We start from the raw sequence: 17824 nt of genomic DNA on the forward strand, positions 1-17824 counted from the left end.
AGCCTTTCCAACCTACTTAATGAAGGCTTTTTTTTTTTTTTTGCTTGATAAAGTACTAGGCACTAAAATGTGCTAAAGTTTTACTCAAACACGGTAGTTGTCTCCATAATTTTCAAAAATGTACTCTTTCTGTCTACTTTCAAACTTCTAGATGTCTGCCCTAAGTAACAAAGACTGCAACAACATTATAAACCCCAGGATGTTTGAATAGAGAGTTGTGGTCTTTAAGTGAATGAAGTAAACCTCATGTAATTAAAATGGGCTTCAAGGCTACTCTTATGTCAAGATAGCTAATCTCAAATTTCATGAGAAAATTTGAGGAGAATTAGTCTATTATCTTCAATTTAGGCTATTACTCATCAGCACTCCATTATTGTTATCTAACATTTCATTCCTCTAAGACACTTCTGACTGAATCAATCCCTTGGTCTTCCTCTAGGTCTTTTTCCTCCACCTTTGCATCAAACACCTCTTTACCCTTGTTTACACATTCTTGAATGCAATGTCAAGTTCCTTTGATGTCATCATTTTAATATGATTCTGCCATCTGTTTAGGCCTCTAATTTTTCTAAGAACTTTCATATCTGTGGTCTTTGATTGTATACTGTTACTTTATTGATTAGGTTAATTTCTCTCTTATTCCATATAAATTTATTCAACTGGCCATACAACTTTGTTTATTCTGTTTGTTAATTTCCAGATTTAACTTGCCATCTTAACTAAAAGCTGTGCCTAAATAGCTGAAATATTTTACTTGCTCAATAGGTTTTCTATTGAGAATGCAGATAAAGTTTTCTATGTTCCTGCCTATTTTCGTAAGTTTGATCTTTTATTGCTGCTTTTCATGCCAAATTTGTAACAGTTGTTATTCCATTTAGTTAGAGAAACCTAGAGACTTGCACTAGATGTGATTGGAGTATTATCTGCATAAAGGAGTATTACTGCATAAAGCAGAGAACTAAATGACATGTCCAATTCTAATATCAGGCCTAATGCTACTTTCTTTCCATAATCCAATCCATACAGATGATGAGAAAGAATGGTGATAATGTGCATCCTTGTCTTACACCTGACTTTACATCAAAACATATTCCTTTATTCCCTTTAATTCCAATGTAAAACTAAAATGCAGCAATCAAATTCACATTGATCATCTATAAATTAAAGATACCAAGAAATTATATACTTGGTTTAATCCTTTATCCAAGTGTCATAAGCAAACCAAGTTTGCACATTTTCAGGACTGAGGCAACTCAGTCCTGAAAATACTTCGTGGTAAAGGTGGTATGACTTCACATCACTTGCCTTAGTATTCCATAATGCAAAGCACATATCCTTGTGGACATGTATAATGCTATGCATTATGGATCACCTTGCTATCACCTCTGGGTCTGGCTCCCACTGAAGAGACCTCCATACTTCAAAACTGGTCGGGTAGTGACCCATCCCATAATGCATGGCATTATATGTCTGCAAGGAGATGCGCTTTGCATTATGGGATACTAAGGCAAGTCATATGAAGTCATACCAGCTTTACCACAAGTTGCCTCAGTCCTGAAAATACTTCAGGCACAAACTTTCATTGCTTACACTTACACTTAGAGGACTGGGCTAGGAAAAATGGATGTCAATTTAATGTGCCAAAGTGTAAGGTTATGCACTTTGGGGTGAAAAGAATAGCAGCAGTATATCGCATTGGTGGAACCGTACTCCAGGAGATTGATGAGGCCAGGGATTTGGGAGTGTTGGTGGATAGGGAATTGAAGTTTAGGAGGCACATTGCAAAAGTGACTAAAACAGCTCACCAAATCACTTGGCTTCTGAAAAATACTTTAACATGCAGAGACAAACAAGTTGTTGTTCCTCTGTATTGAGCCTTGATAAGACCCCATCTGGACTACTGTGCCCAGTTATGGGCACCAGGGTTTCTTCGTGATGGGGAGGAAGTGGAGAGGATCCAGAGACAAGTGACCAAGATGATAGCAGGTCTGTGGAATGAACCTTATGAGAATAGGTTGAAGATTTGTGGGTTGCAGAAATTGGTCGATAGGCAAAGGAGGGGTGATATGATTGAGACATTCAAATTACTGAAGGGTTTCTATAAGATTGATCCAGAAGATATTTTTGAAAATATGACTGGTGGTGGGAGGACTAGGGGCCATGAATGGAAGCTGGGCATGAGCGTGGTTGACAAGGGTGTTAGAGTTAGGTTTAAAATATTGCCCTTCAGAACACACACAATTTACAGACAAAAAATCCAGTAGATGGCACTGATGTTGATGATTGGTGGTACAGGTTCGGTGTAGTGGTGGAGACGAAGAGTTGTACAATAGGTGTCCTCCCGAGATGAGTCTTCGGACTCCTTGGAGGTGTCACGAATAATAAAAAGTCCCTTTCCTGGAATAAATACAATAGCCTACTATCTAAGCAAAGTCAAGTACTGGATCCACATTACAAAATTACTCTAACAGCATAAGCCAATAATCATAATTAAAAAAATTAAAGATACCAAGTATAAAATTTCTTGTATCTTTAATCTATAGTATAACCAGTGAAAAAACTTCCAACAACATTGATCATCTGTGCAAGTTAATATGATATTGCCAACTGATGTGATCCATATAGATGATGAATACCTACATAGGTAGTAGTCAATAACCTCAGTCAACCTTGGCTGAAGTTATTGACTACCACCACCACCAAACTTATTCTGTGCCAGGGCATTCGATTCATGTCAACCTATACCTAAACAGAGGCCTCATCCACTTGGTCAATATTCACAGCAAAAATCTACCATTAATTAGTTTTGACTAAGAAAACATTTTTTGACAGTTGAACATGAGTATTATTTGAAAGTTTGAGATCATATTGATATGGCTTTTTACATCACACAGACAGTCCACTTACTATACAAGAAACTTCTGTTTGAAAGTAAATAACAATCACACCACACATTATCTTACGTTACTCATGAGGGATAAAACATAGCAATCCTCTCTCTCTCTCTGGTATTTTTATCTTTCTGGAGTTTTTCCAGGAAAGGGACTAATTAAGCGCCTCCGTAGCACAATTGGAAAAGGCCCAAGTTCGATTCTCGTCATGACGGGAGAAATCTTTATATGGACATTTTCAATCGAAGGTGAGTTAGCCGATCTCATACGGAGGTAGAAGGGTTTTTTTCTCTCGGAAACTCGGGTTTTTCATCCCGGATAAAGACAAATCAGCCCTTCAGAACAAACACAATTTACAGAAAAAAAATCCAGTAGATGGCGCTGATGTTGATGATTAGTGGTAGAGGTTCGGTGTAGTGGTGGAGACGGAGAGTTGTACAATAGGTGTCCTCCCGAGATGAATCTTCGGACTCCTTGGAGGTGTCACGAATAATAAAAAGTCCCTTTCCTGGAAAAAAAATACAATAGCCTACTATCCAAGCAAAGTCAAGTACTGGATCCACATTACAAAATTACTCTAACAGCATAAGCCAATAATCATAATATGAGATGAAGAGAAATGAAAAACCATTCATGAAACACACATATACAAACTGCATACAAAAGCCTTGGGAGCAAAATTAAACTTAGGAAAAAGCAATAGCTTATGGATAAAAAAACAAACAAACAAACAAGGAACTTAAATCCATAACTAACTCTCCAATCAAATGCAACTGGTCAAGTGAGGGGGGAAAAATACTAGAGTTTAACTTAGGCAACACCCCAAACCTATTGCTACCTCTGTATACATTTACTGCAACATACCTAGAACCTTTGACCACATATATATAACTTATCCTCTAAATATAATGATTATCAGATATGCTCCGGACACTGCCTCTACTACCTGCAATCAGATACATGGCCTAGAAGACTGCTGATATCTACTCTACACAGGCTGCAAGAGACACAGAAATGAAACTACCTTTTCATCACTGCAAAAGCCATCATCTATAGTTTCTATCTAAAATACGCACGAAATAATGATCATCCATTGATTCCTCCCTTCCAGGGTTATCACCCCTGGTAGGGTTTTTGTTTCCAACTGGCAAAAATACTACAGATGAAGATGGCTCCGACTCTCTGGTTGGAGCCAGGAAACTTCCCAAGAGTAGATACCAAGGTCCGGGACTTGTTTGGTGGCGTGCCAGTTACCCGTCCCAGCTCTGCCCTCAAGAAAAGAAGGAGACATCAATGCATCAATTGTGGGCATTCAATACCTACTAGTCAGAGACATAATGCTTCAGCGGTTCGTTGGCATTAAAACACTTCGTCTGTACTGACTGTAATCGTGCATTTTCCACCAAGGTAGGCCTAGAAGTGCATCTTACCTCCAAACATCCTGTAAAGACCAATGCCACTATACACACTGATCATATGAAAGCATGTTGGAGTGCTGAAGAAGAGAAAGGATACTCACCGCCCATGAAGTCCGACTAATGATGAAAGGTATTAGAAACATATGAGGCCTTGGCTGAGGTGCTTCCACATAGATTGTTGGATGCCATCAAAAGCCACAGAAGAAAGGCCAGCTACAAATTATTGGTTCAGGAAATGATTGAACATCCACATGAGGAAGGGACAGGTAATATCATCGTATTTACTGGCCCTTCCTCTCCTACCTCTCTCCATCATTCCCCTAGCCAGCATCTTGAATCAGCTGAGGGAGGCTCTGATCACTAGAGTGGCATAACTCTAGATCAACCTCCTCTCTGATTACAGTCATATTCTCTCAAAGATATTATCCAAGCTCAGTTGTTGGGTCAGGATGTTACAGATGGGCTGGATCAATATCTCTATAAAGAATTCTCTCAGCACCAGATGCCTCATCGACATTGGCCTCAGCCTGCCCCACTTACCTATATTGACTTTTAAGAGAAAGCAGAGGAAGAGTGCCTATGCAGTAATGCAGACCCTTTATAAGAAGAACAGAGGGACGTGTACCAGGATGATCTTAGATGGTGCTTCTCCTCCACCTCTAGATGATCAGCATGATGACTTTGTGAAGTTCTGGAGCTCAATATTTTCTGCTCCACCTGCACATCTTCCTGAAATGAACTGACCCTCAGTACTGCGTTCCATCCTTGTATCACAGCTCTGAGTCCTGTATCTTTCTAAGAACTAAAATAAGCTTTTTTCCTGCAGATTCATCAGCCTCCAGACCTGATGGTTTTCCAGCTTCGAGACTTCGCAGAGTGCTTCTTCCTATCCTGCAAGATTTAATAGACATTCTCCTTTCCACAAGAGTTATTCCACCATACCTACATATGTCTAGAACTATCTTCATACCTAAGAAGGAAACCTCCAGATTTGCAGCTGATTATAAAGTAGAATCTTAGAATCACTATGGAGATAGTAATAGGCATAGTGATTCTTAAGACTTTTCCATAAAATTTTGGTCAGGAGACTTCAACAATATATTCAGCATGACTACCAATAGAGAGCCGTTGTCCTTTCGGATGGCTGTACCAAGAACATCTATCTTCTTTCTTCTCTTCTTTCTAATTCCCGATGCCACCTTAAGCCTCTATAACATGGTGTCCCTGGACCTCCATAAGTCCTTTGAGTGTCTCACTTCCTGCTATTCTTCGAGTGCTATTCATTGTGGGATGTCCAGAACTCTTTCTTACTTATGTTATGGAGCTATATTTAGGTAGCTCCATTTCTATAACAACAGGGGCCCATGTAACCACCATACCCATGGTGTGGGGTGTATGACAGGGTGACCCTCTATTCTTCAATTGCATTGCAGATGAGTTTCTTCACTCTCTTCCTAACCATATTGGTTACTCTCTAGGTGCTTCTTTCTTTATTGCCATGGCCTTTGCTGATGACCTTATTCTTGTAGCCTCAACTAAAATGGGTTTGCGGGAACTCCTTGACCAGGCAGTTGACTTCTTTCGTGTTTGAGGCCTTACTATTAATGCAGAGAAGTCTTGCTCATTAACCCTTGTCCCTTCTGGACATGACGAGGAGCTAAAGGTTGAGAGTATTGAGTTTTCCCTGCATGCTAGGCCATTACATTCTTTGACCATCTTGGAGGAGTGAACATAACCCAAGGTTATGTTCACTCCGAAGGGGAGGTCTTCTATTCCTTCTGCCTTGGAGTCTGGGCTTACTTCTTTGAGGAAAGCTCCTCTTAAGCCCCAGCAAAGGTTGTTTATTCTGTTCTATTATCTTCTATCTCATTACTATCATAAGTTGGTCCTTGGTAAGACCTATGTCTCAGTACTGTCCTGAATAGACAGGGCTCTCCGCTCGGCTGTTAGATCGTGGTTCCAGCTTCCGCCAGACACTCCAATTGCATACTTTCATGCAAGGGTGAAGGACGGCAGGCTTGGAGTTCCATTACTAAGGTGGCTAATCCCACAACTTTGTTTATCTAAAATATAAAAGCTTGAAACACCATCCTCCCCAATCTGTAGGCAGGCCTTTCTTAGCCCCATCATTGAAGAGGATTATAGATGTGCCAAACGCTTGTCCCAATATCAGGGCTTCCAGATTGAGACTGTGTCAGCAGAGCATAAGAGATGGGCGTTGTTACTTCATGGCTCTGTAGATGACACTCGCTTCAAGGAATCACATCTGGTGCCTCCCCCAGCATCAGTGGGTACGGGATGCACCAGACTACTCCTGGGTTATGAATACATTGATTTAATTAGAACAAGAATAAATGCCCTGCCCACTAGGGCTCGTACAGAAAATGGGGCAGAGATGACATAAGCTGTAGGGCTGGCTGCCACTACAGTGAGACTTTGTCTCATATATATCTCAATGTTGCTTTTGCACTCATGGTGTTCGAGTGCAGAGACATGATGCTGTTGTCTCCATATTGAATAATTGTTTTAAGAACAAAGGTTGGGAGACCATGGTTGAACCTCATTACAGAACCAATACTGGCATTAGAAAGTCAGATATCATAATGAGAAAAGATGGTGACATCTGGGTAATTGATGCTCAGGTAGTGGGTATTGGGCGCTCATACTTACTGCAATTAAAACAAGGTCCAATGTTTTGAGCAGAATTCAGATCTTGTAAAGCAGAAGAGAGAAGTTTGGGGCAGCTCCCTGCTTTATCAGTGACACCATCTCTCTATGCGGCGTATGGAGAGTGCCGCTAGTTACAAGAATTTATATCCATTAGGCTTATCCAAGAAAGACTTTCAAGTAATTTCCTTGAGGGCCCTGCAAGGCACACTAGTTGTGTTGCGTTACCACCAACATATGACTAATATGATAATATGAACTGGTGTCAGGTAATACTACTCTTGAAAATTCTTTTGTACAGGCTTCGGCCTTCTTCAGAGTCCTTTTTAGGACTAATGTAAGAGTAGTACTGCTCACTCAGTATGGAGTTAAATAAATAAATAAATAGGAAACACCCCAACCTATTGCTACCTCTGAACATTTACTGCAACATACCTGGAACCTTTGACCACATATATCTGACCTATCCTTTAAATATGATGATTATCAGATATGCTCTGGACACTGCCTCTACTGCCTGCAATCAGATACATGGCCTAGAAAATTGCTTTTATCTACTCTACACAGGCTGCAAGAGACACAGAAATGAAACTACCTTTTCATCATTGCAAAGGCCATCATCTATAATTTCTATCTAAAATACACAAGAAATAATGATCACCCATTGCTCACTAAGTCCAGAGAAACCTCAAGTGAAACCTATGAAGAAACCTGCACAGCAGACTATTCCTTGAATATCACCACTATGGAGAATAAGGAACTCTATCTCAGTTCACTGAAGAATAGAATGAAACAGACATCCTTTTGAACCTCAAAGAAGGAGATATCAACATTCTTATATAACAGAGTTCATTCCAAACTTCCAGGAAAAAATGCTGCTCCCCCAAATGCAAAAGGAAAACTTCATCATTCTCTGTAAAAAAAAAACTATTCATGGAGATGTATTAATAATGATAATTTAAAACGTAGTCATTTAAAAAAAAAATATATATATATATATATATATATATATATATACATATAGGTATCCCTTGATATATGTGGTTAATTAATTCTCGATGGACACCGCATATATCAAAACCGCATTATTCAATGTTAAGAATTAATGGGAATAATTATAATGAATTCTGCAAAATATAAAAATTTAAACATCATTTATTTTTAAGGTGATACGTATTTATATATTTTATTTATACATATTTGTTACATAAAAACTTATCTAAAAATTTATTTTTTATAAAAAAACTTATCTAACGTAAATTGAACAGTGGTAGCTATTTTTTCCTCCACGATTTTGCGATAACAATCAATCTGTTTATCTAAACTGTGACTAACGTTCATGCTTCTCTCTACATTTAGATCTACAAATGACTCGTATAGTTGATTCACCAAAGCCTAGAGCTCTTCCGATGTATGCTTTGCTTTCTCCGTTATCAAACCTTTTAATAATGTCAATTTTAGTATCCAAAGTAATAAGTTTTCATTTATTACTCTTTTTCGAGGCGATGGTTATGAAGGGTAATGCTTTACATAATTTGAAAATTACGTGATATGCAGATAGGCCGTAAGCGTACACTGTAATACATACACATATACGCCTGTACGTGCCAAGCTCTGCTGATAAATTGAAGTACTCAGACTGAAGCAGAGAGTGAGTTACTAACGTTGGAGCATGACTCGTACTATGTTATCTGATCGGTTTTGTTGACCAAGTCTAACGCTTTGCTTATTTTCAAACGTTTTGGGCTGCACTAATCAAATTTGATACCGCATATATCAAGTTTATGGTCACAATAATTTTTTGTGCATTAATCAAAGCCACATATATCAAGGGATACCTGTATATATATATATTGTGATTGTCTGTGGAAAAACTAGTGGTGTGGTCGGTGGTAGATGGCGTTGGTGTAGTTGTGGTCAGTTGGTGGATTGAGTAAAGACAAAGTCATAGAGCAAGTGCCCTCCCTCGATGAGTCTTTAGACTCCCTGGAGGTGTCAAATAATAATAATATATATCATCGACCCTTGAACAACATGGGGGTTAGGAGTGCTGACCCCCCATGTTGTTCAAATACCCATGTATGACTTTTGACTTCCCAAAAACTTAACTACTAATACCCTGCTGTTGACTGGAAGCCTTACCGATAACATAAACAGTCAATTAACACATATTTTGTATGGTATGTATGTATTATATACTACATTCTCCTACAATAAAGTGAACTAGAGGAAGTGAAAATACATTTACAGTACTGTACTGTATTTATCGATACCATAAAATTACGTCTTATGTTTACAAGGCGAATTGTATGTCTGTCAGTATACCAACATCAATATTGTCTTATATGATACAAAACACTGTATATATTATACATATTACTAACATTAGACATCAAAAATGAAAAGATAATGTGAAAAGAAATTCATATTTATTTACAGGTACAACGATTCATGCATTGATAACAAAAAGGCAGCAATAAGATTGCTCTATGGTAGCCTAGTGCAATCAATACAATTGCTTTGTGGTAGTCTAGCCTATATGCTAATGAATGAATCTTTATAATGTTTTTTAATGTATGTTAATTAATTAATTTAGCTGATTAATAACAGTTTGTTTGATGCAGTTATGATTTAATACTGCATCTTTAAGTTTGTTTACAGTTCTCTTGACTGTGAATGGCCATGCATGGTCTGTACGTAGTTGTGTGAGTAAGTTTTGACAAATTTTAACTTTTTTTTTTATAATAGATTTGTGTATATTTTATGGTAGTAAATGATAAAATATCTACTATATTTTATCATTATAGTAGATACTAGTATATTTTAAAATATACTAGTATCTACTATATTTTATGCATTCATGACATATCTAACTTTTTCTTTATATTTTCGATATTTCTAAGTTGCATAGTTTGTCTTTGAGTTTTTTCAAATTGTCAAAATCTCTAAAAAAATTTCCAATATATTTATTTTAAAAAAAACTGTATAAGTGGAACCACACAGTTCAAACCTGTGTTCGCAAGGGACAAGTCAACTGTATATGTATTATCTTTTTCAGAAATGTGTTCTAAATTTCTGAATGCTTTTAAATGAAGATAGTCTGTTTTATTATACATAATTATGGAATGAAACCTTATGAGAACAGTTTGAAGATTTGTGGGTTGCAGAAATTGGTTGATGGGGGAAAAGGGGTGATATGATTGAGACATTCAAATTACTGAAGGGTTTCTATAAGATTAATTCAGAGGATATTTTTGAGAACAGGACTCATGGTGGGAGGACTAGGGGCCATCCATGGAAACTGGGCAAGAGTGTGGTTAGCACGGGTGTTAGAGCAAGGTTTTTTATTTGAGAGTGGTAAATGAGTGGAATAAGCTGCAAGAGTCTGTTGGGAATGTGAATGAGTTCAAGGCAAAGTATGATAGATACTGTGTGAATGTTGAATAGTTGTTTTCAACATGATGTTTAGGGCCTCCCTCGATGAGTCTAAGGACTCCTTGGAGTTGCCCGTAATAATAATAATAATAATCAAAATCATCATCACAATCATCATAATGCTAATTACGGATATAGCCCATATTTGTCTGTTCTGGTCTCATTATCCATCTAATATCCTTTTTTGAAGTCATCTACCCAGCCTTCTCTTTCCAATTAGTTTATATATATATATTATATATATATGTATTATATATATTGCCAGCCAGCCAAGTCGGCAATATATACATATATATTGCTGGCCTGGCTGGCTGAGTGGCTAGCGCATATGCTTTCCAGCCAAAAGGCTGTGGGTTCGAATCCCACTGTGGGTATGGATGTTTATAATTGAAAATAGTTATTAGCGTTAGTATAGATAGCATCAGTGTAGATGCGGTTCATTGGTGGATTGAGTGGTAGAGACAGTATAGAGTAGGTGCACTCCCTCGGTGAGCCTTTGGACTCCCTGGAAGCAAGTAATAATAATAATAATAATAATCAGAATGTATATTTAAACTAAGCTGAAATAAAAAAAAACATCTATCTATCTATATCTATAGCCCATGTCGGAGACTACAAAGCAGGCTTTTACTGGAACTTGATTACTACAAAGAAACAAGAACTATCACGAAATTCATAGAGGACTGGAATCCAACTGGTACCCTGTTCTGGATTGCCGATGACAATACACTTCATCTGAAATATAACTAAGAGTGAAATTGAACTGTAAGGTTGATTCATTTAGTGTATTTACTATTGTATATCCAAAAGGAAAATTTTCCTTTCTCTGTAATATATATACTTATATACTTATAATATGTAAATAGTCCTTTTATTACCTATCTTCTAATGTATATTTTATCAAGTTAAATAAAAAAACTATCTCTCTCTCTCTCTCTCTCTCTCTCTCTATAATATATATATATATATATATATATATATAGAAATATATATCGCTAGGTGGCCAAGGTGTTGCATGTGTGTTCATACTGCTCCTGCCTTTTCCCACCTTTTATATGTTTGTCTGCAAATAAGGACTTGCATTTTTATATAGATATATTCCTCAATCTGAGAGTTATCCATTTATACAAGTTGTGTACGTGTAAGTATAATGATAAGTGATTTGTGAGTTTAGTTTTTCCTGCTGTATTAGTTTTTCCTGCTGTATCTATCTTCAACTTCGATGCCATAATCCTTTCTTCGCAACCTGCAATAGCTGGATTCCTCACCTGCGGTTATCACCGGCGAAGGATTACCTGCCATGGCAACCACACATTCCTGTACTACCACTGACTCAGCAAAACAAAGACCCCCCCACCACCACCACCACTTTGGACACAGAAGGAAGAGCAAAGTTCACAGATGCTATAGACATGGAAAACAGGTCAGTCAATTCAAAATCTTATGCTAATATTGTATCTAATGGAAATATCCTATCGTCCCACAAAACACTGATCTCACACATGAATGCCACATCAGCCAGCAGTAAACCAATTAATGCAAAAACAACTACCACTGTTACCAACATCATTTCCCGAGAAAATGGAATTGTTATTTTCGCACCAAAGAAAACATAGCACTAGAAGAATTTCTGACAGCGATTGCCAAAAATATACCCATAAAAAATATCACTGATGCCTTCCATGTAGCTGGTACTGTGCAGGTGTATTTCAGCCACATCTCATGGGCACAAACAGTACTGTAAAAAGGCATCAATATAGGTGAACAACACTTCGAAGCAGCCACAATAGCTCTGGCCCCGACAAAAGTAATGGTATCAAACGTTTCCCCTGAAATTCCCCATCAACTCATCAGATTCATATTATCAAGATACGGTTCTGTCACAGGAAAAATCTGCACATTGTCAGCAGCCACAAAAAAGCCCGAATTCACCCATGTTAAAAGCTTCCAAAGACAGGCATTAATGCACTTTCCAAACAATGACACACTGCATAATCTGCCAAAGTTGATTGACATGGACACAAATGGAATCACTTAAACTTTCTACTTATCCTTTGCTTTCTCATCACAGTGCTTCTTATGTCATGAAGAGACTTCTTATGTCCAGAATAGCAAAACAGTTGAACAGAACAACATCATACATGAAGAAAATTAAAGCATAGGAAAAAGTAAACCAAAAATCTTCTCCCCATCACGAATTTCAGAGCCAAGAAAATCCCGAACTGGAAAAGACAAGGTTCACATCGCTCTAGAATGCCTGAAGAGTAATAAGATCCAAAGCTCTGATAACAAAGTCACACATCAAGCAACACTTAACAAACAGCATGAAAACATAGATCCTCCTAACAGAGATGACCAGGATGAACTAATTATAAGCAATCCCCCGTACACAACAACCACACCAACCCAGGTTCCCACAAATTCAAAACCTTGTTCAATAGAAGAAAATACTCAGAATGGCCTTTCATCACCTGCAGCCAGCAAAGGAGGAACAGAGTTCCCAGATGATGAGGAGCTGTACTTCCACACGACGACTTAGAGGAGGAAGAAGCAGAGGGGGGAACTTCCCCACACTGACAGTCCCCTACATACAAAAAGTGCAAGGCTACCCTCACAAATTAACTATAGTCCTTAAATACATCACAAAAATCCTGGAACTAATATCTCGACTTCAGGATCTACACTCAAAATTGAATGTAAAAAGAGCAGAGTGGAGGTTAACAGGAGTAAGCGACTCTACTACCTAATTAATGGGCTACAAGCACAATACCAGGACCAATATAAAATTCAATTTACCATCAAACTTTCATAAACATAATGTCATTGAGCTTTTTTCTCTCAATGCAAGAGGATGTGCCTCTGCTTTATGCAATGGAATAATCCTTTACCAGGTACAGAAATACCATATAGACCTAATACTTCTGCAAGAAACAAATATCAACTCCTCATCCCAATTTATCTAGAAAATGGGTGGAGTGGCCTTATGACCTACATCACTCTGCAACCCAACAACACCATGGAGCAGGGGTTATTTTAGGTGTACATCATCAATCCCCTTACAAACTTAAAGTGATTGCAGATACCATGCATGCTCACATAAAAGCACCCAATCATAATACCCTGTATGTGTTCAATATCTACATACCACAGCAGGATGTTCAGGCATCACAAATCTTGGACTTCGTTCAAAACCATCTTTCTAGTATTGACTAAGAAAACTTATGATGTGTTCTTGGTCAATACTGCATACAAAAAAAATCACTCTTGACAAAGGAAAAGAAAGACTTCAATGTGCTGAACGGCATAGCTCATTAATAAACCAACTTCAAAAGCTAGTAAATGATAATGACCTCAGTGATGTCTTTTGGCATCAGCATCCAGATAAGAGGTCCTATACATGGAGATATAGGACCTCTTATACCTCCATGTATAGGACCATGGAGGTATAAGACCACTCTACCAAGCACAACTGGACTGATACTACATCTCCAAACACACTGTTCCTCTAGTTAGAAACATCTCACATATTCCTTCCTACATCTCAGATCACTGCTTCATAAAGTTGCAACTTTCATTATCTTTGGAAGCATCCAAATCAAGAAGTGCCTACTGGATCTTCAACAATACTCTTCTGAAAGATTCAGATTATATAATAAAAACCCAGGATTTAATAACTAACCTCACTCACTCGAAAGGGAATACAGAACCGATGAAAACATGGTGATCCCACTTAAAATCACGAATAAAATCCTTCACAGAGATCTATAGTCACCAGAAGAATCAACAGAGAAGCATCAGCATCCGACAACTCGAAGAACAGCTCCAGCATCTACTAGAAGAAGCCCTAAATATAATTCAGTCCTCCAAGCCATGCAAAGACACTTACAAGTATCCACAAAGGGTGCCCTACTTAGATTGTGGCATACACAAATACATTTTTCAGATGCATCCACAAAATATTTTTTCTCTTTGGAAAAAAAATATCAGGCAACAAACTGCATTTCCACTATTAGATTTCAAGATGGCAGCATCACAGAAATCCAAGTAAAATCACTTCTGAAATCCTACAATACTACAAGAATGCATACAGCTCTACAGGAACATACTTTCACACCATTCACGAACTATTGAAAGAAACAAAAAGAATATCTGCAACAGACTGGAATCACTAAGAAAACCCAATCACTCTAGAGGAACTGAAAACTGCATGCACATCCTTGCCAAAGAATAAATCTCACGGCCTTCATGGTCTCACAACAGAGTTTTTCCAAGTCTTCTGAAATCAACTCAGACCATTTCTCCTTAAGCCCAGAATCGTGACGGATTCTGGGCTCCCAGAATCCGTCATGACCTCAGTAGCACAATTGATACCAAAGAAGGGAGACCACACAGACATCTGAAACTGGCGTCCAATCTCACTAATCAATACAGATTGCTAAATCATTTCCAAAGTTATTGCAAACTGACTAAAGCCAACACTGCCTGAAGTTATTGGCTGACATCAAATTTATTCTGTTCCTGGAAGATCAATACATGATAACCTCCATTTAATAAGAGATCTCATCCACATCACAAACAGCCAAAATGAAAACCTAGCACTCGTCAGCCTTGATCAGGAGAAGGCTTTTGACAGGGTACAGCACGAGTACCTTTATGAAGTCCTAAAGACATTCAGCTATGGTCGTCTCATCATTGAAACAGTGCAATTGCTATACAGAGATGCACTCTTCTGTTTAAAAATTAACAACAGGCTCACCTGCACTTTGCCATACTCTCAAGGAATCAAGCAAGGATGTCCTCTCTCTGGACAATTATACACACTGGCCATAGAACCCTTCTTAAAAAGAGTACACGACATCATGATCTCCAAACAAACCAGCATAACAGAGCCACATCAAAAAACCAGCCTATCAGCATATGCTGATGACATCACAGTAATAATCCATAATGATGAAGAAATGACAGTAACCAATGAAGCATACAGGCTATATGCACAAGCCTCAGGGGCCAAATTAAACTCTGCAAAAACCACTGGTTTGTGGTCAGGAAGATGGAAGGCCAGAACTGATTTTCCGAATGTACCTGGTCAAATGAAGGACAAACATACTTAGGTGTACAACTTGGCAACACCAAATTATATAATAAACTGAACTGGACTCAGCTACACAACCGATTTAAACAAGTGCTAGGGAATCCACTAGGAAAATGGAACAGCATTCATTCAATGTCTTCACTTAGAGGTAGAATCATAATAATCAACCAGATGGCTGCGAGTGTGCTATGGCATACCCTCGAAGTACTAACACCCCCTGAAGACTTTCTCCATCACATTCAAAAGGCAATGAACAACAGAGTTCAGAGTACTAGACAACATACTCTGAACTCTGCAAGCCACTCAATAAGGGAGGCCAAGGCCTGATATCCCATGAAAACAAAATCACATCCTTCAGGATAATCCTTCTTCTAAAGACACTTCAGCCAATCAAGCTTATGTAACCACCTTTGATTACATCATGAAATCATCCACCAGAGGACTTACACTTTCCACAATCCTCCAAATGGCCAGTTCTTTGCCACCACCTCCTAAACTACCTCATTTTTACAAAGATGCTCTACAGTGGTGGAAAAATACAGAACTTCATCACACACTGACAGGATCAACAGAGTCATCTGTACTAAGAGAATCACTGTTTTTGAAGAGAAACATAACAAGTCTAACAACTGGCCAGCCCTTCCTTTTTCCTACATGGAAATGGGCAGAAATAAGAATCATAGGGGATCTCCTGATCCAGATGCTAAAGTGGAAAACACTTACATTCCTACCATTGAAAAACCCAAAAATTGAAAACAATATCAACTGATGCAAGCTGCTATTATAAAAGCCTTCCCAGATATCGCTACAACATCAGGGAATCCATATTCCTTCTAGAAACTGCGGGGAGCCTACCTTTCATCTTGCATCATCTGAAGCCTCGCTTCCAATTCTTCCCTCCAACTACAAGGAAATATACCACTTCCTTATATCAGTGCCTCCAACTTTGCCCTTCGTATATATTCATCCTTAACCCTGTCATCTACTAAGCTGCACATGCCACCCAGTTTTCAGTGGGATCTTCCATATAAATCAAGGTGTGCCAAACCAGATTCCGACATACAGTGGAGGCTATGGCATAACATCTTGCCAACTCCTACTAAGCTCTACAAATTCAGCTAAGAGAATTGGATCAGTGTCCATTCTGCAAAGTTTCAGGCACCTTGGAACACACATATCTAACCTGTCCTGCAAACAAAGCGATGATCACCTACATCCTGAATACAGCCTCTAGGACCTGTAACTATGCACACAGCCAAGAAGACTACTGGAATTTAGTACATACAGAAGAGAACAAACACAGAATATGCAATTTCCTCTTCACCTGTACCAAAGCCATCGTTTACAGTTTCTACGTGAAAGCACACAAGAAACAACCAGCACCCATCCATCACTGAATTGGAACAAACCCTCATGTGTAGCCTACATCGGAAACCACAAAGCAGGCTTTCAGTGGAATTTGATTATTACAAAGAAACAGGAACTGTCACAAAAATCATAGAGGGGTGGAATCCAACTGGTACCCTGTTCTGGATTGCCTACAACGATACACTTCAGTTGAAAAATAACTAAAAGTGATACTGAACTATAATATTGACTCTTACTGAAAAGACAAATCCTGTCTACCACTAATGTATCTTTTTCCCTCATTTCTATTGTATATCTAAAAAGAAAATCTTTTTTTTTTCTCTGTAATATACATTCTTATAATATGTAAATAGTCCTTTTTTGTTGCATATCTTCCAATGTATATTTTATCAAGTTTAATAATAATAAAATAAAATAAAATAAAATAAAAAATAAATAAATAAAAAAAAATATATATATAGAAATACCTCAAGAATACAGGCTGGTGGATTTCCAGGACTGCATTTCTGACAGGATGAATCATATAATGTAACATAAATGGGATTACTGAAATCTGAATGATCTTTACTGACCTAGAAAAAAAAAATTGCTCTCTTTAAAATTTATTTATTTATTTATTTATTATTTATTATTATGTGACACCTCCAGGGAGTCCTAAGACTCATTGAGGGAGAGTGTGCCAACAGCATCGAACGATTGATCCCCGTCCAACTACTAACCACGCTCAAACTTGTTCAAGCTATTAGTAGCAGAGGCTCTACCAATCGATCAACCTTTGCTGGCAATGAAATAGAAGATAAAAGATGGGTTTCAAACTTTGTGATAATGACAAAAAAAAAAAAAATCAAATATAATAAGCTAACTATTTCAGAAGATCAGTAAGTAACAATAATAAAAACTAATTTCATTCAAACTGAAAACCAGGTTATTTGGTCACCTGGTTTTCAAAAGGA

At 37.9% G+C, this 17824-nt stretch overlaps 1 protein-coding gene across 1 annotated transcript in view; it reads right to left on the minus strand.

Annotated features, from left to right (window-relative positions):
- Nucleotides 1–17824, minus strand: part of LOC150109481 (von Willebrand factor D and EGF domain-containing protein-like) — a 419421-nt gene that overhangs the window by 184591 nt on the left and 217006 nt on the right. The window contains exon 16 of the mRNA XM_090402470.1: nt 17339–17443. Within this exon, the coding sequence (XP_090258596.1) occupies nt 17339–17443 (105 nt within the window). The remainder of the gene's footprint in view (nt 1–17338; nt 17444–17824) is intronic.

This window comes from Typopeltis vanoorti, chromosome 2 (assembly GCF_054136105.1).
Source record: "Typopeltis vanoorti isolate ZY-2024b chromosome 2, IOZ_Tvanoo_1.0, whole genome shotgun sequence".
Taxonomy (NCBI): Eukaryota; Metazoa; Arthropoda; class Arachnida; order Uropygi; family Thelyphonidae; genus Typopeltis; species Typopeltis vanoorti.